This window comes from Puntigrus tetrazona, chromosome 7, assembly GCF_018831695.1.
Source record: "Puntigrus tetrazona isolate hp1 chromosome 7, ASM1883169v1, whole genome shotgun sequence".
In the NCBI taxonomy this organism is placed as follows: domain Eukaryota; kingdom Metazoa; phylum Chordata; class Actinopteri; order Cypriniformes; family Cyprinidae; genus Puntigrus; species Puntigrus tetrazona.
This window is the reverse complement of record NC_056705.1, coordinates 21,031,106-21,053,606: the sequence shown is the minus strand read 5'-3', so window position 1 is coordinate 21,053,606 and position 22,501 is coordinate 21,031,106. Positions and strand designations below refer to the sequence as shown.

The window sequence follows — 22,501 nt, the reverse complement described above, 5'->3', positions numbered from 1 at the left end:
CCACAAAAATATTAAGCAGCTCAACAGTTTGGTCAAGAAGCATCTTTCCAAAAAGTCGCACAGCGTTTTAAACAGTTGTGTATATACGATTATTCTACTGGCTTATAACAAAACCCGTATTGGTAGAGCACTAGCCATCACTCACCCGTACACCAACAAATTTTTCTCCACCCGGAAGCACTCAGTGCGGCCATAGCTGTTGAGGCGGTCGTGTGGCCGGCGGAGTTTGGGTTTGTCATCTCCGCTACTCTCCCCTTCAGAGAGCTCGGCTAGCTCGTCCTTAGTAGCGCTGAACGGCCGGGTCTGTTTCCTCACACGAGGGGTGTCGATCACCAGACTGTTCTGTAGCAAAACCACATCAAACAACAACAGTCAAAACAGAACCACTGACCTACCTTCACTGAGAGCAGTGCTGTGCATTTAAATAAGGCCAACCGCATTCACTAAAACTGACATTTGCTTTCAATCGCTCTTTGCTCTCGAGTGCAGCACTTACAACTAAAATACAGAAGAGCCCACAGAAAACAATGATCGAGTTATTTTAGAGAGTACATTACATTAAATACCAATCGTGTTAGCCAGGATCCTGTCATCTCTTACAGCAATTCCTCTCTGCTCAAAATCTCATTTCTGGGGGTTTTCCTATCAGCCACTGACAATCAAAGGAGCTTTCTGTAACTTTATTTTTTATTAACACAGATGTCTAGGCAGTTCTCAAAGTAATCCTGGCACTGAAGAGTCAACTAGAAGGATGCGGTCTTCTCTAGTCTACTTTTAAACATTGATTATGGCAGAGTTTGTTTATAACTTACTCTGCCATTGACTGTATCCATGTCAATCTCTGCTTTCTTGGCCCACTTGTCCCAGAAGTTGGGGTCATCCAGAGAGATGTCTGTTCTGTTCCCTGAAGCTACAAAACTGGCCTGTGAACACAGAAAAAAAAAACAAATGAGAACACGTGAAATAATATCTCTAAAATCTCTTTCGCAGGTCAGATATGGAAGGCATAAGAGTTCAAGAATGGCTGTTGAAGGATGCATGGAAATCGCAGGGATCCCTTAAAGCTACTCCTTGTTGTTTGATTTTTTTTTTCAGTGTATTGGCAACCTTTACAAGAATGTTATCTGAGAATAGCTTTAATAAAGGAAACTGTAAGAAAACATTATGATAAATACTTTTAAACAAATAAAAAAATGAAAGAAAGAGAGAAGCTGACCTTGGCAAACGTGGAGCCTCGACCCTCAGATTCAATAGTGATGGTCTTCGTTCTGCGTTGCAAGATTTGGTCAATGTCCTCTTCACAAAATTTAGCGCCCTCATCTTCCTCATCCATGATGGCACCATAAGCTCCACGCCGCAGAAGATCTTCAATCTCCTTCTTAGAGAGCTGCTGCTGCATCTGCTATAAAAGATTGAGAGATATATAGAGTGAATGAAACCAGACAATATGTAACGAGGGCTGGAGATGAAAAAAAAAACCAAAACCTTGGTACATAGGTAAAATATGACGTACCCCTCCTCCTCCTAGACTGTTGTCTCGTCCGCTCATGCTCTGAAGCACAGCTTTATCCAATCCCAGCTTCAAACTGGCTCTATCGAACATCTCTCTCTCATAAGAGTTACGTGTGATTAGTCGATATACTTTTACTGCTTTATTCTGACCAATCCTGTGGCAGCGAGCCTGAGCCTGTGGATAAAACAAGAAGGAAAAAGGAAACTAAGCCAACAGGAACTTTCTACAATCAAGTTTATGTGTGCTGCGTATAAATGTACCTGCAGGTCATTCTGAGGATTCCAGTCAGAGTCAAAGATGATACAGGTGTCGGCAGCTGTGAGGTTAATACCGAGGCCACCTGCTCGAGTACACAGCAGGAAGACGAATCGATCGGAGTCTGGTTTACTGAAACGGTCTATTGCTGCTTGACGGAGGTTCCCACGTACACGGCCGTCTATCCGCTCATAGAGGTATCTGAAAAAGGTCAGTTTGACTTAGAAATTACAGATCGATTTACTTTTTCGAGCACTTCCATATTCGGTTGAAGTGCTCGACTTCATACATACACTACTAGTCAACTGTTTGCGGTCGGTTTGTAATTTCTTTGAAAGAAATGTCTATGGTCAACAAGGCTGCATTAAATTGATCAACAATACAGTAAAAAAAAAAATTATTTCCTACTGTTATCAATTTTATTTATGATTTAATGCCATACCAGCATCATTGGCTATATTCATGGCAAGTTAAGACATCTCAATTCCACAATTCCATTCAAAACAAATACATGACTATTTCTAAAATATATAGTTATAAAAAAACAAACAAGCGTAAATATACAAAAATATACATGCACTTCAAATATTAAGAAAAAAAATAAGGACAGTTATATAGAGTCTTTCAGATTCTTACTGTTCGTACTCTATCAATGTTTTAAAAAGAATGTGCTGTTTTGTGGGTTCTTTGTTTAATAGATGGTTCAAATGAGCATTTATTTGAAACAGAAATGTTTTGTAACATAACCATAAATATATTTACTGCAACTTTGGATCAATTTAATGCACCCTTGGTGAAATATCAATTTCTTTTTTTCTTTCTTTCTTAAAAAGAAACAAAACAAAAAAAAAAAAAAAAAAAAAACACTGGCTTCTAAATGTTACAGTAGTTCTTTAATCTATACAAACTGACATAACAGTAGTTTTATTGTCATTACCCAAGAGAAACGTTGCATTAGTACGTCCCTTTCTCACTCTTAAAACTCTTTTCATCCTCTTTTCACTCATTTTTTTCATACTTTGTCTCTCCCTCTCTTTTTAGTCACATATTTTTCCATGTTACTTCCTGCTTTCTCTGACCCACTTAGGGCAGAGCTGTGCCTCTGGGACTGTGTGCCTGATGTGAGATCCCTGGAGTGTCTGTGTCCTGCAGCACCCTAACTGCATCAGCCAACATACACAGCACAGTACTCTGTACACACTAGACTATCGCAGACAAGCTGAGGCAAGAGAAAAAATAATCAGACTGCCATTGCCATCCTAGCCACTGCATAAAATGGTCATGTGATATCAGTGATGCAAAGGAGTTCAACAGCAGAGATCTCTGTATAAAGAGCCAGAGAGATAAGGAACATATAGGGCAAGCAAAATGTGGCATTGAACTCCTGCTGATTAGATTGCTTGCTAAAATGGCATATATACACTGCAATGTATCTAAAACAAATATAGTAGAGCACAACGTCACAGTTTGTAGTTAAACCCAATGAACTCTACAGGAACACAGAGCCAAATACAGCAAATACAGCAAACAAATACATCTTTAGGATGTTGTTCTTTTTGATTCTTACCTTCTCTGGATGAGGTAGTCTTCCAGGATGTCCAGGCAGCGCACCATCTGAGAAAAGATGAGCACTTTGTGTCCACCGGCCTTCATCTTGGGGAGCAGCTTGTCAATGAGAACGAGTTTACCTGCTGACTGAATCATAGCCTGCAGGTGGAAATCTATCGCTGCGGGGCTGTACACCTCTTTGAAGTCCTCTAGGATCTTCTCCTCAGCCCCTAGAAGAGAAGTGAGAGCCACAGACTTCTAAGGACCTTGCCTAATGTAGGCTCGTTGGTTTTGGCAGCAGTTGGGGTTTAAATGGTTGTACCTTTGATGAGGTAGGGATGGTTGCAGCATTTCCGCAGTTCCATCATGGTGTTGAGCAGATTCGGGACGTTGGCTTGGCCAGCTCCCTTAGCCAGGAATGAGAAGTTCTTCTCCAGGATGGCGCGGTAGTATTTCTTCTGGATGTTGGTGAGCTCCACTTCAATGATGGTCTCCTCTTTAGGAGCCAACTTCTTCTCCACGTCTTCCTTAAGACGACGCAGCATCATCGGTTTCAGGATGGCCTGGAGTTTCTGGACCTACATGCACAAACATATACAATCAAAGAAGAGTTAAAATATACAGAAAATATATGAATTTGAACACATTAATATATAATATATATACACAAGTACAGCACCTGCTCCTCAGTCTTGAGGTCTCCAAATTCCTGCATGAAGGTACTTTCAGAAGGGAAGCGGGTCGGCTCCAGGAAGTGCAGCAGACTGAAGAGCTCCTCCACAGTATTTTGCAGCGGAGTGCCCGTCAATAAAACCTTATGTTCCTAGGAGGTCAGCAGATATCAAGTTAAAAAAATGTAGGAAAAGAACAGACAACTGTGATTTTTAAATATAGCTATAACAATGTATTGTTTATACCAGACTCATAAGTTTGAAGCCCTCCAGTAGCTTGCAGTTCTTATTTTTGAGCCGATGGGCTTCATCAATGATGACACAGCGCCAGTCTATTGCGTTAAGTTCTGGACAGCCACCCAATATCATCTCAAATGTTGTGATGACCGCCTGAAACCGGTAAGCACCTCTTATCACACGACCCTGTAGGAGAGAAAGAGAGATAATAAGTGCCTGCAAACATTTTGCAGTTTTTTTGTGAGGTTTTGCATGATACACAATTATACAGTGGTTAGGTGTAAGTGATATGACAAAAATGATATATAATAGTATTTTTTTCCATTATAACATTATATTATATAACGATATGGGTATTGTTGCAGGAAATGACACACACAAACGTAGTGTGTAAATCATATTATACACATTACACAAATAAATTATATACATTATAACATTATATATTAATTGTGGATTTGTCTATTTTTGATGATACAGTGAATTAAAAACTTCATAAATTGAGGGTAATTTTTTGCTCTTTTTTTTTTGTAGGATGCAAACCACTTGGTAAAACAGTTTTTATAAAATGGAATGATGCAAACTAAAATATATGATTAAGCCTTACAAATTAACTTAAAATTAATTACAGTAATTGAATTCTGTGTTCAATTCTCTATTATTGCAACAGTTAGCAATGCTTTGTTCTCTATATATTCCAACTATTATTTATTTTTCACTGGTAGTTATGCAAATATCCACTGTGGTATTATATATCAAATTTCAAACCAGCTGACACATTTCCATCATTACGTGGTACTGTATATGCTGAAATACAACCCAGCGATAACAGTGCTGTTTTATTCTTTGCATATCAAGCATTGCTTTATAGACTTTCTCAGAGATACACTCCGCCAACTTCAGTTACATTTAGTTTGAAAAGGAATAAAATAACCATAATTGAGTTGTGGCTTGCTTTTTTCTCCTCTGTCTTTCTCCTTTACAAAACATGATACTAGAAGGTAAGCAATTCAAAAGCCTCGAATTACAGTTAAGAGGTCTAGATCAATGTGAGGTTGACCTTCCTCTGCTGTGTGTGGGTGTGAAATCTCACCTGAGCATCTCTAAAGTACATCTCATACTGCTGTAGCATCTGTCTGCTGACCACACTGCCATGGTACACAATGACGTTGAGGTACGTCCAAGTTCTGAACTCTCTCTCCCAGTTAGCGATGGTAGAGAGAGGGGCGATGATGAGGAAAGGCCCCTTGATCCCTGTGCGATAGATCTCATCCAGAAACGTGATGGACTGGATGGTCTTTCCTAGACCCATCTCATCCGCCAGAATACAGTTACGCCTGCAAATTGAGACAGAGGGGCGTCAAAGCTTTTGCCTTTTTAATAATCCTACACACAAGACATTAACTAAAGACATCACTAAATGACAAGAGTAGGTGTAAAAGGTATTCAAAAACTAAATAAAAATTCTAAATGGAAAGAAAAAAAAGTTAGACCTTCTTGACATAATGCCTGTTGAAATATAATGCTGCGGCACTCAAAGCCACACAATAACAAACACAACAGTGAGCGACTGCATATCCAGAGCAAGGACAAAACACAGAAAAGCCTGGAAATTCAGCTAATATATTAGTTACACTTAAAGGACATTCAAATTAGGTTTTTAAATTGCCTTTGTACAAAAATCACGAGCCAGATGAGCCGCTGGAATTTAAAGTTAAGTAATTCATTATCTCATTGATGGTCTCAATGCTGTCTGAAGTCTGAATGGAAAACTAGATTTCCACCACACTCAACACACACAGCTCTCTCTCTCGTCTATCTGCCATTCAGTTATCTATCTATACATAAAAGCAAAAGAACAAGGGCGCGACGTATATAAGAAAAGCCAAGTAGACATTAGCTCACGGATGAATCGTACACCATTTAATGATGTTCCACATCAAGTGAATATATATAAAGGAAGGTTAAAGAGGAAGTATCCATGCGTCTCATGTGTTGAGCTTACCTGTTATACCAGTTGAAGAGAAGCCAGTTGACCCCCTCCAGCTGGTAATCCCTGAGACAGTTTCCATTACAATACTCTCGTGATTGCTCCCGCTTCTTCCAGTGACCTGCCGGTGGACGCTCCTGAGAGAGAGCACGCAAAATTCAGCAAAAGATAATTCATGCACCAAACATTTCATTACACACACTAACTACCTGCATTAGAGCTTAACAAAGCACTATTTTCCTTTCTTACACCAATTCAGCATGCAAATTTAAATACTTTTCCAGCGCAAACGTCTCCTTTCTATATAAATGATTGACACTTCCTAAAAGGGAAGCGTGTGTACAATTTCTAGTGATTATTGCAACACAGGAATTCATCAAATGATGGAGAAGTGAGTATTACATATCCAGTTAAGCACAGTTTAGGCATGTTAAAGAGCTGTTTTAGGTCCCTGAAGCTCAGAGGCACTTACGTTGAGAAAGAGGAATATATGGTGAATACATAATTTAAATTCTAATAATATCTTATGCTCACCAAGGCTACACTTACTTGAGCAAAAGCACAGTAATAATTGTACTCTTTTGAAATAATTTCATAATTTCTTTCAAATTTTGACTCATTAAAAAGAATATATTTGAAACATAAAATAAAGTAAAATAAAACATGTGGGAGCAAGAGAGAGATGGTCTCACCATTCTGTTGGCGTTTGCTTTTGCTGCCTGCAGCTTTTTGAACTCTTCAATTTTAGTCTGGTCAACATCTTCCTTCAGCTCCCATGTGCTGTCCTCATACGGCAATGAACACCATTTCACCAGGTAATACACCACGGGCTACACACGTACACAAAAATTGGAATTTGAGACTTTATATAAAATAATAACCCGAAAGAGGCATCCCTTCATGAATGCACACACAAACACACGATTCACAGAGCAATGACTACCTCTCCGGTATCCTTGTCCTCACAGTATGAGACCTCGAGAACTCTGTCCACTTCTACATAGTCGGGATTGAATGGTTCCTCCTCCATCTTAAACACAGACATACATGCCATTAATGCTTACAAATAAATCCTGTGGTCTTTTTTGTTTTCTTTTTTATGAGAAGACAGTGTTCACTGCACTTCCAAACAAACGCAGGTTTTCTTACATCAGCAAAGAAGTGTGCTCTCTGCGCCTGTTTGATCTTAAAGCGCTTGATTTTCTGCTGGATCCTCTTGTCTTTCTCTAACTGCTGCTCCGTCGCCCACTCACAGTGAAGATACGAGCTACAATACACACACACACACACACGTTTACATAATTACCGAATGCTCCTTACACACACGCTAAATTCTGCGTGCTCATCAACATATTAGCAATATGAAAAACAGATTCTTTTACAGCTTGAAAGCTAACAGAATAAACTGTTAAAGCCGATAAAGGCAGTGTCTAATTGACTTACTAGTTTTTGTACTTGACATAGTACTCTTCGGTTTCTACCATCACCCCAGGAGAAACCTGTTGAATGAACAAAAAAATAAATTAAATAAATATAACATATCAACATATTAAATAAAATATACAACATTCTTAAAATGAAAATATGAATAATAGGTAGTTTTTGAATAAAGAAATTATATTTTAAGTAATATAATTCATATTAAATTAAAGTCTCTTTTTCTAAATCATATTTACACAGATAACTCACATGGGATAGATGCATATGCCAAATTAATAAACAGATTAGCACACATATTTAAGTTTAATACAGATTAAAATGATGAGCGTTCTGCTAGAAATGTCACATTTGTTACAAAATTAAAATTCCAGCATATTTCAGAACAACTATGCACTAAAATGCCCTTTGTTCATCTTTATCAACATACAGTGTGATGCACACAGTCCCTCCCCTGAAAATTAGAGTCCCTCCCCTGAAAATCTAAACACAACTGGTCACAGGAAGTGGAAGTGTTGTGTGTAATAACACATGCAAGCAAGGTTATAATTTTCAGAATAAATCTGAATGAGAAAAACACACTTAATAAAACAAAGATATTGTGAAACCTCTTTTTTCACCACACGAGATGCCATGATTTTATCAACCACAGCAGCATCTTCCTCAGTGGGATTCTCCTATAAACCAACATAAACAAGATCAGAAACTCTTCATACCACAACATACACTTGAACACACACAACTTCCCTCTCTCTCACGCACACATAAAAGGATGCGTTGGCTTTACTCATCCTAAACATAGCATATTATATTCAAGATCAGAGAACTGTTTGAGCATGCTGGGACATATTCTGCGTGCTGCTAGCTGCAGCGAGATTTTATACTCACCACAAACAGTTGCACTGCAGGCTGTTTGTGAGTGTTGGAGTTGCTCTTCTTGGCTTTTACAATGACCTTCATTTCTTCATCGGACAAACGAGCCTCGCCGTCATCCTCATACTTCTTCCTCTTGACCTTCCGGTTCGAACGTCTCTTCTGTAAACACATACAATTTAAAATAACCGTTTTAAGCTTTTTTAAATGTAGCATAATTTATTTCTGTGATTGCTAAGCTAAATTTTCTGTCATTACTCTAGTTTTCAGAGATTCTCCGGGAATCATTCTAATATGCCGATGTTGTGCTCAAGAAACATTTCCGTTTTGCTACTTAATATATTATAAATATTTTCTTCGATGAATAGAAACTTGAAAACAACCTCATTTATTTGCCTTTATGTCTGATTATTAATACATTTAATGCTGAATATGCATTTTTTAAGCCATTTGCCTCTTTTGAATACTGTGTATCACATGTATGCATTCAGAAAATGTAAATATAAATGCATACATTACATACACAATGACAGCATTTCCAAATTATCGACTGAATTTTAAATATTTAGCAAAAATCATTTTACAGTTGGCATAAATTTATCCCAGGAACTTCTTGAGCCATGTAAATGTCACTTTAGATGACCAAGAGAGGGGTAGAACCCCTGCGCATGCACAATTTTATTTTTCACTCAGCAAATCAGAGATACCCATCAGGGGGCCTTTAATAAATTAGTACAGCAGAGAGAGAGGGAGAGAGAGAGAGAGAGAGAGAGAGAGAGAGAGAGAGAGAGTGTGTCTGTCCTCCCAAATATAACATGACCTAAATGTGTATGAGTTAAAGTAAATGGAGAGGATGAGAATATCCAGGATGACCAAATAAAGACCCACCCGCCCTGCCTCGAGACCCCAGTGTTTCCCAAAATGCACATGGCTGTGGGTTAACTCCGACAGCCTAACTGAGTCATCAAAAGAATACTGCTTTAATTAACACAGGGGTATTTAAAGAGGATAATTATATCTGCAAGGGTAGAGGGGGTATATCATGGATAGAGGAATGAGAGGTTAGTCATTTCAGGAGAAAGAGAATTCTTTTGAGAGTACGGCAGTCATCTCAGTCTCTCTCACTCTTGCACTCAGCTTACAGGAAGCACCACTGCATTATCCAGTTTAAAGAATGGCCATTTGTGCCACCTGCCCCAGAAATGACTACTTAGAAATACATTTCTGCTGTCTTGTGTAAACATTTAGCAAGGAAAGTATACAGGTATATCAAGAATAGATAAAAAAACTCACCGAATCATCATCTTTAGAGGATCGTCGAGTTGGTCTGTCATCATCAGACAGCTCTTCAGAGGAATCTGTCTTCTTTCGCTTCTTCTTTCCAAGCTTTATAACGATTTTACTGTAGAAAAGAAGAACGTACAGAGACTTATTTTAACACCAATGCCCACCGGAATTCAATCACAAGAAACCAGTATTACTCAAAACATTTTATGGAAACACACCAAATGACCACTTTGGTGAAATTTTGGTGAAGCAGCAATCCTGGCAAATGCACTGATTAAATAGTGAGTTACTATGTTATATTACATGATTCTGCTTCACAAAGGACGTCTTCCATATGATTCTATTATTTCATATGATTCTGTAACACCTCTGCATTCAATTTGAATCCACAATATGTTTTTAAGAGGCTGTACAACTAAAACCGTGTTTTTCATTTGGTCAAAGAAAACAGACACCACACATAAAAACATAAATCTAAAGCTAAAATTATGAGAATTATATGAAAGCTGAAATAAACCTTAAAAACATAAAGTTTAATGTTTACATTTAAAACGAAATAATAATATAGAATATTAATAGTAGCATGTGAATTATAATACTAAACACAGGTTTCTTAACTTAACTCCATTGTAAATGTCATGTAATAAAGCCAAACCTTCAGCACACATGAAAATTTTCAGTGCAAACAATAAACAGTGAAATGATTTCACAGAAATCCCTCTTTGAGGCTGGACACTAAAAACACTAGCAATCTCTCCTCTCTGTGCCAGGCACACATGAACAGGAAATGATTGTCAGGACATCAGCTGTGTGCATCACTCGTTCTTTCACTCTCGTTCTCATTCTGGGTCCTGCTCTGTGGATGATGTTACACTTCACTAGTCTCCGGGACAACGTGACTTCCTGGTTGCCTAGCAACCTGATCAGAGTGAAGCTGGCGGCGTGGGTGGAAGCAGTAATGTTGTATCCTGTGAGTGACACACGAGCTCCACTCAGCAGCTGCGAAATGGGACTGAGAGCAGGTCTTTACTGTGCTCTGTGTGTGTGTGTGTGTGTGTGTGTGTGTGTACAGAGCTGGACTGAGCTAACCTGTGAAAGCATATGAGGTAAGCTAGTTTAACACCCTAAACCTCTTTCTTTTGCACTCCTCTGTCAAGGGACCTAACAAATACATACACACACGGGTCCAGAATCAACCATAAACTTTTTGTAATTTTATAAAAAGAAAGACAGGCAGGTAACACTTATTTTGCAGTTTTCATCTTGTATGATAGATTATATACAGTTTTAAAGCATATAGAATTTAAAAAAAGATAATGCCAATTATCTGAATGCTAAGGTAAAAAAAAGATACGCCAGTGCCACTGATCCTTTCTTCAGCAGACCATTTGTGCAGATTCACAAACAGCAGCCGGAGTCAGACTGTCATTCTTACACTGCATTCTTAGCATTCTTAGATTTACGCCATGCACCGTGTTAGAATTGCTGAAAAAGGCACCAGCCAACAGGCAAAAATGGCCAACATTCATCCAACAGCCCTAATGATGTTAGTTATCGTTGCACATTATTTAATCTGTAACGTATAAAAAATGCTTTAAAACGAAAGTCACAAACCTGACCTGGCCAACAAAAATGTAAATTAACTTAAATTTATGTAAAGGAATTTTTTTTATGTTTTAAATGCTCTAAGAAATGCATTTTATTTAAGAATCTTTTCCTAAAATTCTGTGCTATTTTTTCTTCCAAATTAATTTTTTTTAATTCGGTTTTAATTTCTCCATTTTGCCATTTAATTTTGTAGAAACTGTTTTAATTGCTAAAATAAAAATGTTTTGTCAAAAATGAAAATTAATTTCTTGCACAATTTTACAGCAGTGTTTTACAACTTTGTTAAAAATTAGTTTTTTGAAGCCCTAAGAATTTTTTTTCCCTCAAAGTATGTGTGTAGTAACGCACGTCTTCATTCATAAAGAGGCACACAATACAAGAAGGATTCATATTTAAATGGTATTTTAGCGGCCGATTATTCACACTAGATCACATTGTGTTTTGACTGTACTAACCTACTCTTGATCTATCCATCCAAATTCCAAAATTCCAAAAACTATTTTTATGACTGGATAGACATAAGTAAATCATAGAGCCCTATAATGGTTGTACTTTGTCACATAAATTTAAGTGCTCTGATGATATCTTTATAACAGCTCAAAGTCAACTCACCAACAAACATAAACATCATATAACGCATAACAAAAAAGTAAAAACAATCTTTTTTTTTTTCTTATTGACCTCATTCGCCACTGTATGTTTGACAGCTGTGTGGTTTGGTAAGTCACAAAAAACATGGAGATTTCAGAGTGTGTGTGTTTCTCTTTTTTTGCGATGCACCAGTATTTAAAGGCTATATGAATCAGAGCCAAACACATTTAAATGCATGCACACATGCTCGATAGATGAGAGTGGAAGGTCTTTGGAGACGCAGAAGGCTGCATTAATATTTCAGGGTTGTAACCTAGGCTACATATACGCGCACACACTCAGTTTCTACGTCTTTTCCCTAAAAGCTCCCACAAACACATGGTTGAACCAACACACACATAAAATGTGTTTAAAATCAGCCCTGCAATGAGAAACCCATCATATGTATAAATCATTTTCATCTTTTGATTCTATATAATTTCTAAATAAACATCAAGTAGCCATCTCCATCACGTGCTCAGCACCTTACAAAACAACACTTGTACACGTATCATAATTGATTTAAAACAGTGCTAAACATGTGAGAGACAAACTCAGTGTGTCGGGCAGAGAATGAATTTTTTGTTGTCAGTCTTAATCGGTCTCTGAAGGTCTGCTTCACTTTTGCCCAGTACTGCATCTGTGACCGCATTAAATAAAGCAAGTTTGCACTTTCAACAACCCGATTCATCTATAATCGAAATGAAGAGCACAAGAATACATAAAAATATCAATAGAAGTACTGATGCAATAGCATGAGGAAAAAATCGGACAAATGACTATATCAACACAGCCATAACGTGCCTGGCAGACTGTACTGTTATAAATATGGGTGTGTGTGTGTGAGACTGGCTGCAGTCTCTATCTCTAAGATCACATGGTGTGCTTTAATGGCAGCTGTTGGCTGTAGTGTGCAGTTTGGTTTCAAAGCGGGTCAGTAGGTTTCTGGCTTTGCTCTCCAACGCAGACTCAAAGACACCAACCCTGCTATTTATGAAAGCAAGATCTAAAGGCCAACTCTGCCTCCATGTCTCCACAGCGATTTGAAAATCAATATCCAGCCCCCTGTTACAACAAATCTCTTCAGATAAGAAAGAACATTTTTTAAAAACCCCATAGTAGTAACAGGTATGGTTATTCTCGATAAGGAATTTCCTGACGTAAGGGGGTTTGTTGCAACTAGTGTTGTCGCGATATTGGAATTTCTAAGTTTGATACGTTCCCTTGAAAAATATTGATATTCGATACTATATTCGATACCAGAGAGAAAAACAAAAAGTGCCACAATATTAAGAGGGTCATTATATATATATATATATATATATATATATATATATATATAGGTCTTCAACATTCTTTCTTTGTATTTTTATTACTGTAATCACAGATTAAAATATTCTGCAACAAATTCTTCGCTCACTATTCATAAATGCTGGTTGATACATTAACATTACTTGATGAACAGATTTTAACGACTGATTCACAAATAAAATAGTTACCCCTGTACAGCTTTGCCCACCTATTGCTTTGTTTTGGTTGAGCTTTCAATGTTGTTAGGGGAAAGAACAAAGATGATTGGTTGATCCTTGTCACATGCGGCGATGCGAAAAGTTTAAATGCTTTTATTTCGTTGTTGCACGGACGCGTCTGGAAAAAACGAGCACTTATCGATATTATCGATAATACTAGTCGGAACTATCTACAGACTGTCAAGAATAGTATTCCCATAGACTTCTTGAGTGCAACCTCAAACTGACATTTGAGATTTGTGAGACAGCAGTTAAGCAAACAACTCACTACAGATGAGCCAATTTTCAATTGCCATGTACCAAATTGCACGCTTTATGTGGACTTGCGGCTTGTCCAAGAAGTGCAAGAGACAGTAGGATGTCTCATTCCCATTTTATGATTTCACAAGGTTGTCTCTCTCTCTCTCTCTTTGAAAAGGTTTTATCATCATTAAAAGATAGATGCTGAATGATATATAGAGTAATTTTCTATAATAAAATGTTAAAACAAAAAGAAGAAAAGGACAGAACACTTAACTATACAATGCCGTTGTGAGCAATGTTTAGTCTTACAACACAGAAGCATTAAGCGTAGAAATAATTTCGCACGCTATGGCCTTGCAGTAAGACTTTATTATACCAATTCTCACTATTAATTATTATTACAACCATTACACTATTATCATGCCTATACTGGCTATTCAGAACAAAAAAAAAGCACATAATAAGCTTGACCACATTCTACATCACTAATAAATACCTAAACTTATTAATAAGCAGCAAAATAGGAGTTCATTGAGCACAAATTAGACCTTAAAATAAAGTGCGACCAACCTTGCTGACTGCGGTAAGAAAAATCTGTCCTGGCTTATGCTGCCAAACATCCAGCATTTAGGACAGGGTCTATACGTCTTTCTGAGAGTCAAAACCAACTGATAACAAACATTTGTTATTCCCGACACGGATTCATTTAACTGTGGTCTTTGCATTTGGTTATGACAGCACTAGCTACAACATAACACTCAACCATTAATAAATACCAGCCACTTATAGCAGAGCGGCAACAACGTACATTAGAACGTCAGCACAGTAATGCTAGGTGACAAGATCCTGTTCACAATACTCAAACAGCAAGACGCGCTTGATAAAAGCTTGCCAAACCAGACAGGTAACTTTTTGTACTTTACAGGGAGAAGGTGACCACTTAGCCTATTATCACGTGAATATGCAAACATCTCATTCTGTAGTATCTGCAAACCAGCCTTTAAAAGCCACCGACATCTGCTTTTGCAATCTATACAATTTGAGACTGAAGAAAAGAAATCACCCAGCGAGGAGTTGAGTCTGAACGTACACATGACTTGTTTGTCTTGCCTTTACTGCCCAAGTATTTGGGTCAGTCAGACTGCTAATCCATTAAGCACGACGAACAAGTCACAGAAGAAATTCAACACACTGCTTTTACAAGCACAGCGGGAATGTTAAACATTTTCATGCTAGCTTCGTAATCTCACCAATGGACCGTAAGAGAGCACACAGCCTTTCTAAGAACAAAGCAGCATCTAGACTGAATCGTAGAGCTTGAGACGTTATTTGGGGGAATAAAGTTTGCAGAGGCCTACACATAATGCACATGACCTAGAAATCTCATGTAACGTTCTCCTATTCAGTCCTGCATTAATGCAGATCAGGTGACATCATTTTGTCATAAAGCTCTGCATTTTTGATTCAGACTTATGATCTAATCATTTTTTACCAGAATAGGCTCTCTGTTCGAGCACTGCTGTTACATGTGAGGTACATAAAGGAATCATTAACCGCGACAAATATGAGAGAACACCAGATTACAGTTTAGTGTCTGTCCCTTTGCCATTTTTGTGAATTATGAAAAAAGGCAGATTTTTTTTCAGATTAGGGATTTTTAAACTAAATTCCAGGGACTCCCAAAAGGCCTCAAGGGGGTAACGAGATGTATTTGAGTTTTCAGAGAAAAAAGAAAAGAAATCAGAATTTGTTATAAAAATAACTTGAAAATAATATTTTAGACAATTAAAAAAAACATTTAAAAAAAAACATTACAATAATATAACTTTCTGATATCCTAGCGTAGCCTAATCTTTATATTTCAGAAAGATAGTTTTTTTATATAAATATATACAACTTTGTATAATATTGAGAGGATTTCACATAAACAAATATGAATAAAAATTATGAATAAAAAAATGTCCACATATTATTCTTCAGGACTCCAATCTCCAACATTTCTGGAGAGAACTGCTAGGGCAGTGTTTTTCATAACCGCAAACAGCTTAGGGGTTATTAAAGTAGTCCTTGGTTCAAAAATGCTTTGTTTCTGGTTCAAATGTAATCACTTCCTGCATATTCTGAGCACATTTCTAGACCCAAAGACTTCCTTACAGCTGAGGACAGAATCTGAATGTGACTGAACGAAAATGTATCTGTAAATATCAAAAGAAATGCTGACACCTTAATACTTCCTGAACGGAACTACAGAGCATTTTGCTGTGGTTGCCATATTTGCAGTGCTACAATTTTATATTTAAAAAAATATATATATTTTTTACTTGTCAGAGACTATTGCTGGCAAAAAAATCTGACAGGAAACGCTTGATATGCGCATAAACTCTCTACATTTGCATACAAGTTTATGCGCTAGCCTGGGGTGAATCTGCTCTACTTTCACACAAGTCAAAATGTGCATTAAGGAAAAAGAAATGGCTGAGATACAATTTTTGCACTGAAATGTATTCTCTATAATGTTCTTCATAATTAAAAGTCGAGGCATATCTGCTTTAGTTGAATGGCTAACAATGGCTTTTACTCTTGACTATATTGTGCAGCCTCTTCGACCTTATTGCTTCATTAATGCTGTTAGCTTAAAGTAGCAGATAATGCTCCTCACAATCTGAGAACTGAACTCTCATCAGATTTAGACTTTTAGATTTAGACACGCATTAAGACCGCATCTGCAAACAGGAAGATGTCTTTAACTTGCACTGATTAGCTTTGTGAATAACAATGTGCAGGTGAAGTCACAGAGATGCTTTTGGATAAATAGAAGTCGTCAACACTTTTCCTCCCACTTCTTTACCAAAACACCAAAAAGACAAAATGTCACTCATCCTTCAGCTTGGGGAGAATTTTGCAGCGGCCTTACCCAATCTGAGCCTTTTGTTTGGACTTGGATGACGTCACAATCCGGGCCTTCTTGGAACTCTTATCCTTGCCCCTGGACTTGGAAGAACCGGCCCTGTGACTGCGGTGCTGCGACGAAGACGACGGGAAGCTTTCTGGACTCATAACACGTGGAATATTTTTCTCTCCCCTCTCTCGTGCTTTGGCGATGGCCTCTGAGATGATTCGATTGGCCTTCTGTTGTTTATCGTCCGAAAGGGACGACTCCATCTGCTGTTGCTGCTGCTGTCGCTTCTGTGCCCGCTTTTCTGACACGGATATGAACGAGGATGACGAAGAGGAAGAAGAGGAGCTGCTCTTCACTGGTGGGCTGAGTACCCGCGGCTGGCTGCTGGGACCATTAGTGTTCTTAGGAGGCTGTGAGAAAAGAGAAAAAGAAAGATATTAGCATTCAAACAAGATATGAATGTTCTCTATAGGATCAGCTTAATCTAGAATTGTTGTGTAGGCAGGACTGTACAGGAAGCTTCTATTTCAGGATTTGGTAATTCCATATGCTAAACCCATGATGAACAATACACTATTTAAGATGCCATGACGCCATATAGACTAGTCTGACTGTCAATGTAAGAGCGCTATTAGACAAGAAACAGAATGACAAGCTGAATTCAACAGCCATAACATCACTCCTCTAGTCATGACCTAGAAAACTTGGACTCAAGCTGATGTAAATACTTTAATAGGTTTCTTATAAAAGGGGACAAATTCAGTACAGTGAAACAGTTACTGCACATACAATTAGAAAGTTTCTGTAAGCTAACTTACAAAACACAGACCTCCGAAGAGATGCCAACAAACCAGAATGTGCAAAATCATTCCCAGGCGGAGTATGAAGTTAACAGCCACCAGAAGCCACATTTGGGTAGTTTTACACACAGTGGCTGCTTATTTTGCTCATCTATGGTGGTTCGCTTATAATGTGCATTGCAAAAGCAAAGCTGATGCTATCAGAGTCGAATCCAAATTGGGGTCAAAAAATTGAAGATAACTGTGTAAATGGAAAGTTAACAGATGATTAACTTATCATGCAATGCAAGTAGAGACAGATTTATTTCTTTTACATTTTTTGTAAATATAAAACAATCGTATATTTCTTTCTGTTTTGTGATGCACATTCAAGTGATATTCATCATATATATAAACACATACACGCACACACTTGCCTATATATAGACTTAGTTTTGATGCTTCAATGCAGAAATGTGAGTTTGCAATCGATTGTAAGAAAAGGGACTAAAGGGAATAGGCTCACTAAATGGTCACAGAAGTCCATCGTGCATCAATAGGAAGAGGTCTGCCTTTTCACCGGAAGATCAAGTTAATTAAAAAAAAAAGTATGCAGAGATGAATGGCTAATATAATAAGATCACTACGTTCATTCAGAAAATAGATTTTCATTTCATGCTGATTTTAATTAAAGTGGAACAAAAGAAACAAGAGATTTTGTTCAAGCAAATGCTTTTTGGCTCTGGATAAATTAGACTTTGTGCTTTATTTTTTCCCAAATCACAGTCAGTTATATCATATATTTAAAATGGGGAAAAGAAATCTGAGTGGCAGGTTGAATTGGGAATTTTGCCAACCATTTTGCCCGATGGGCAAAAAATTAATTGCATACTTTGTTGACAGACAAAGAGCATTTCTAATTGGCTAGCTTACCGATTGGCTCTCACTCCCCTGATTCTTTTTTGCAGGGCTGATACTGAGACAGGTGTGATTTCTCACGACACCTATTTCAAAGAAGCCTGTCAAGTTGTAGAGATACTTGTGCTTACATCAACTCAAATACCGTTCAAGTGTTTGGGGCCATTCTTTACCCAGCTCAATACTGGTTGAAAATTTAATAAGCACACTAGTTACTTCATGACCTCTCTAGCAGACTAAAAGCAAGAGGATGTCCAAGACAAAATTCCTCTGAGATCCCATCTCGTCTGATTGTTTCTCAAGCAGTGCAGCATGGTATGCCCGAGTCCACCCACACATACTGGATGACAACATGGGAAATCCTCCATCTTTGAGCTGCTGCATCATCAATGTTCCTAATGCCTGGGTTTCATAATATCCACTGCTATCCATTCACGTGGCCAACCAGCTATAGGGGAAGATAAAGGAATGGTTTTGCTGACTGCACAGGCAAATGCAGCACACCACTTGGGGCTGCAAATTTATTACTGGTTTAGTCATCAAAACATGTGAGATATCATTAGTAAGCATAAGGTAAAGGGGCGTTAATAAGTCACAGTTCCTCAAAATAACATCAAACCCTGAGCAAAGGTCAAGAGACAAAATCTTCAACCTGAGAGCCCGTCTATTCACATTATCCACCCCTCACCCCATGAAATAAAAAGACAGTCATGTATAATTCACGGCACGATCATATAGCAGGCCGAGACATGCCAACTTTTATTATTCATGCCTGTTTCGCTGACATGCAATCTCCCTTTTTTCACCATTTCTTCACTCGGAAAGCGGCTAAAGTGAGTTTGAACCCGTAAAGGAGAAAGAGATCTTATCTTTTACTTTATTAGGTTTTATGTTGCACGCTCGCTCTTTATAAATATGACACGCGGCCAGAGCAATGTTCCAGTCATGCCAATAAAGCTTTGTTGACTCAAAAAAAAAAAAAAAAAAAAAAGACAGAAATAAAAATCGGATCACCCGGCCTGCGCTTTCCTGGCGGCTAAATAAAGGGAATTATCTGGAAAGAGTGAAACAAAAGAAAAGAGAGAGGGGGTGGGTTATAAACACTAACTCATTTGGTGGCTAAACATGAGCCGGAGAGCAGAGCGAGCTCTCCTGAAATATTCACACTAATCCATTCGAGGCGTGAAAGGGGTAAATCAGCAGGAATAGGGAAAGGGAGAAAAGCTATAGGGGGAAGGCGGGAGAGCATATGTGAGAAAATGAGTAATAGAGGGAATATGACGTGAGCAAGAGAGAGAGAAAGAGAGAGAGAGAGAGAGAGAGAGAGAGAGGAAAATGCAGCAAGCTGTGAGCACTGCAGCTATGTAACACATCTATAAATAACTAAAATTACAGGCTGCCAGCGCCACAGCAATTTCAATCCCTCTCCACGCTCAGGTCATCACCGTCTCATCTTAGAATGAAACTATGTTGAAGCAGAAACGTGAACGCTGCGCTGCCAGACAAAGCCACATGTGGCACATCCTACTGCGCCTCGCGAATGAAAGCAACTAAACAGGAAGACGAACGGACAGAGCCAGTGAACAGCGAGTCAAGAGCTAGATAGCGCAGCAATCCCTGTTAGCACACAATGAAAGAATAAGAAATGGAGACAAGCAGTTAGCACAAGATGGCGGCGATTGTGTAGCCTGCCGCATGAGCCTGTAGCTGTTCAGTTCCTGCCGGCCCCCTCCCCCACCCTTCCCTCCTCCTCCTCCTCCTCCTCCTCCTCCTCCACCTCCCTCCACCCCCCACACACAAACACACACGCGCTCGCTCGCTCACTCACTCACCCGTCCTCTCGGCCTGTTCACCGTAGACATGTTTTTTCTTTTCTTCTTCCCCCCTCTTCCCTCTCTCCAACCGCCAACAAAAGCCTTGCCCTTTCGCCGTTTTTTTTTTTTTTTTTTTTTTTGCTCCCCTCTCTTGCTCTTGCTCGCTCGCTCACTCCCTCCTCCCTTCTCTCTCTCTCTCTCTCTCGCTCACTTTCCCTCTCTCCCTCCCTCCCCCGGCAGGTCCGTGGCTGAAGAAGCCCTGTTCACCTCCTCCTCCTCCCCTGGCCGGGCTGCATGGAGCCGCACTTCACGGAAAACGAGGGAATGAGGAAGAGACAGACGAAGCAGCCACGCTGGTCCGGGATTCTCTCATTCTGCTGCGCTCAGCTGAGCTTGGTCTATTCTTTTCCCTCCCTCTCTCGCTGACTCTTTCTCATCGATTCCCTCCAACCGTTCGCCCGTCCGAGAACAACTGCGCTTGATCTCTCCCGGCCGTCGTTTTCTGGTCCTCTCCTGTGTACACACACACACACACGCGAACGCACATAGACCGTCAAGACTTCTCGTTCCTCTTCCTTCTTTCACATCCCAGACGAAGGTAGGATTGCTAACACAAAAGGTTTTTTGTACTGGCTCAGTTGGACGCTCTGTAGCTTGTTTTCCTTATTTCCACTTGTTTTTTTTTCCTTCCTTTTCACTCATTCCCCTCCCCTCTCTCAGGCTGGGGTGTGTGCGGCGAGCAGGAGACGCGGACGAAGCGGAGAGAAATGAAAGCACAAAGCAGCAAAACGCATCAGCATGAATATTAGAGATGTCGTTAAAATCCGGACTCGTTTTTCTCTCTCTCTCTCTCTCTCTCTCTCCCTCTCTCTCTCACTCTCTCTCTCTGCCTTGCTCACTCTCTCTCTCTCTCTTTAGCTCATTGTGAAACAGGAGGTCCAGCAGAGGGTGCTAGCTGTTATTACATTAACTTTCACAACTTAACCCCAAAAATACTGAATTTCTCTACTTGCCAGGCACAAAATGCACTACAGCAAGCGTTTAAGGAAATGAATACACATACACATATATTCAACAGCTAATTTGCATCAAAGCATTGTTTTGACCTAAACAAGTAATACAAATCACAATTATAATTTGAAACGCGTCATACTTATGCCAGCGATTCAAGCACATACACACACATACAGAAGAGGGGGCAGGTGGCATTAGTTCATTTGCTGCTGCCTGGATACGCTCACAGGAAGTGACAAAAGATACAACAGTGACAACAAGGGGAAATGAGGTCATGCCCTGACTTTCCCAAAGTGTGACAGATTGGCCATGTGCAACTGTGCACGTGCACTGCAACAAACCACTTGAGCCCATGCACACACACATGCAGCAAAAGTGAAAACAAGTGTAAGCACTAAGAAAAAAAAAAAAAAAAAAAATAGGAGGAAAAACGTGCGTTTATGACACCCCAAATAATATGTCAGGCATACAACCACATCGGTGTTATGACTATTTACTAAAAAAAAACAAAAAAAAAAAAACACACATTAAAATTGGGTCATCTTAGCTTAAGAATCTTGCGGAGTAGCAAAGAGATTAGCTGTGGTTAAGCCGAGCCTTGAGACTGGAGTAAGATCAACTTCTGCAAGGTTAAATTAAGGCAGGACAATACATGCGAACTAAAAGCAATCTGAAACACTCCTTCTCAGTAGGTGGCACATAAGTATATCCGTGTCTCTGTTAGTTCTTGTGAATGTTTCTCATCCGGCAGTATGCTATTTTTTTTTTACATTTTATGTGACAGAGAAAGAGAGATAACAAAACAGAGACAGGAAAAAAAAAAAAAAAAAGACAGAGAGATAACAAGGCCTTGAAGTTTGGACTGGTGGAAACAGCTCAGAAACCTCCATAAAATGGCATACAAATACAGAAATACTAAAATATAAAAATAATACAAATTAACATATGCCAACCTAAATTCTATCATTAAATTATAAAACATGTCAACGTTTTTAGTGACATTTCATAGGTGCAGTTGTTTTTTTACTGTACAATCTGTATTTTCTATTTCCTTATCCTACCCCTACTCCTAAATCTGCCCACTTGCACAAAGCGTTCTGCTATTTTAGAGATTTAGATTAAAAAAACAAAACAAAAACACCTTCGCTCTGTATGATTTGTTGAGGCTTGCTTCCTCATGGGGACCAAAAAATGTCCCCTCAAGGTCAAAATGTACTGCTATTAGACTTGAGGGGACCCCAAGATGTAAGGAATAC

At 38.9% G+C, this 22,501-nt stretch overlaps 1 protein-coding gene and 1 long non-coding RNA gene across 9 annotated transcripts in view; one reads left to right on the top strand and one right to left on the bottom strand.

The window, feature by feature from the left end:
- chd9 (chromodomain helicase DNA binding protein 9) overlaps positions 1 to 22,501 on the bottom strand; it is a 55,657-nt gene that overhangs the window by 14,705 nt on the left and 18,451 nt on the right. For 6 of the 8 annotated variants that reach the window (XM_043245580.1, XM_043245583.1, XM_043245576.1 and 3 more), the window contains exons 3-21: positions 16,736 to 17,130; positions 9,818 to 9,926; positions 8,540 to 8,686; positions 8,260 to 8,328; positions 7,658 to 7,713; positions 7,364 to 7,481; positions 7,158 to 7,244; positions 6,907 to 7,044; positions 6,230 to 6,351; positions 5,318 to 5,561; positions 4,234 to 4,410; positions 3,996 to 4,139; positions 3,639 to 3,894; positions 3,336 to 3,546; positions 1,774 to 1,969; positions 1,514 to 1,687; positions 1,217 to 1,402; positions 813 to 923; positions 146 to 342 (exon numbers count right to left, since the gene is read on the bottom strand). In XM_043245580.1, coding sequence (XP_043101515.1) covers positions 146 to 342; positions 813 to 923; positions 1,217 to 1,402; positions 1,514 to 1,687; positions 1,774 to 1,969; positions 3,336 to 3,546; positions 3,639 to 3,894; positions 3,996 to 4,139; positions 4,234 to 4,410; positions 5,318 to 5,561; positions 6,230 to 6,351; positions 6,907 to 7,044; positions 7,158 to 7,244; positions 7,364 to 7,481; positions 7,658 to 7,713; positions 8,260 to 8,328; positions 8,540 to 8,686; positions 9,818 to 9,926; positions 16,736 to 17,130 — 3,137 coding nt within the window. Of the gene's footprint in view, positions 1 to 145; positions 343 to 812; positions 924 to 1,216; positions 1,403 to 1,513; positions 1,688 to 1,773; positions 1,970 to 3,335; positions 3,547 to 3,638; positions 3,895 to 3,995; positions 4,140 to 4,233; positions 4,411 to 5,317; positions 5,562 to 6,229; positions 6,352 to 6,906; positions 7,045 to 7,157; positions 7,245 to 7,363; positions 7,482 to 7,657; positions 7,714 to 8,259; positions 8,329 to 8,539; positions 8,687 to 9,817; positions 9,927 to 16,735; positions 17,131 to 20,249; positions 20,403 to 22,501 lie in introns of those variants that run through there. The other 2 variants (XM_043245584.1, XM_043245581.1) reach the window with 2 other exon arrangements.
- Positions 20,536 to 22,378, top strand: LOC122349513. Its single transcript, XR_006251461.1, has 2 exons — positions 20,536 to 20,829; positions 20,952 to 22,378. It is a non-coding gene; the product is annotated as an uncharacterized LOC122349513 (long non-coding RNA).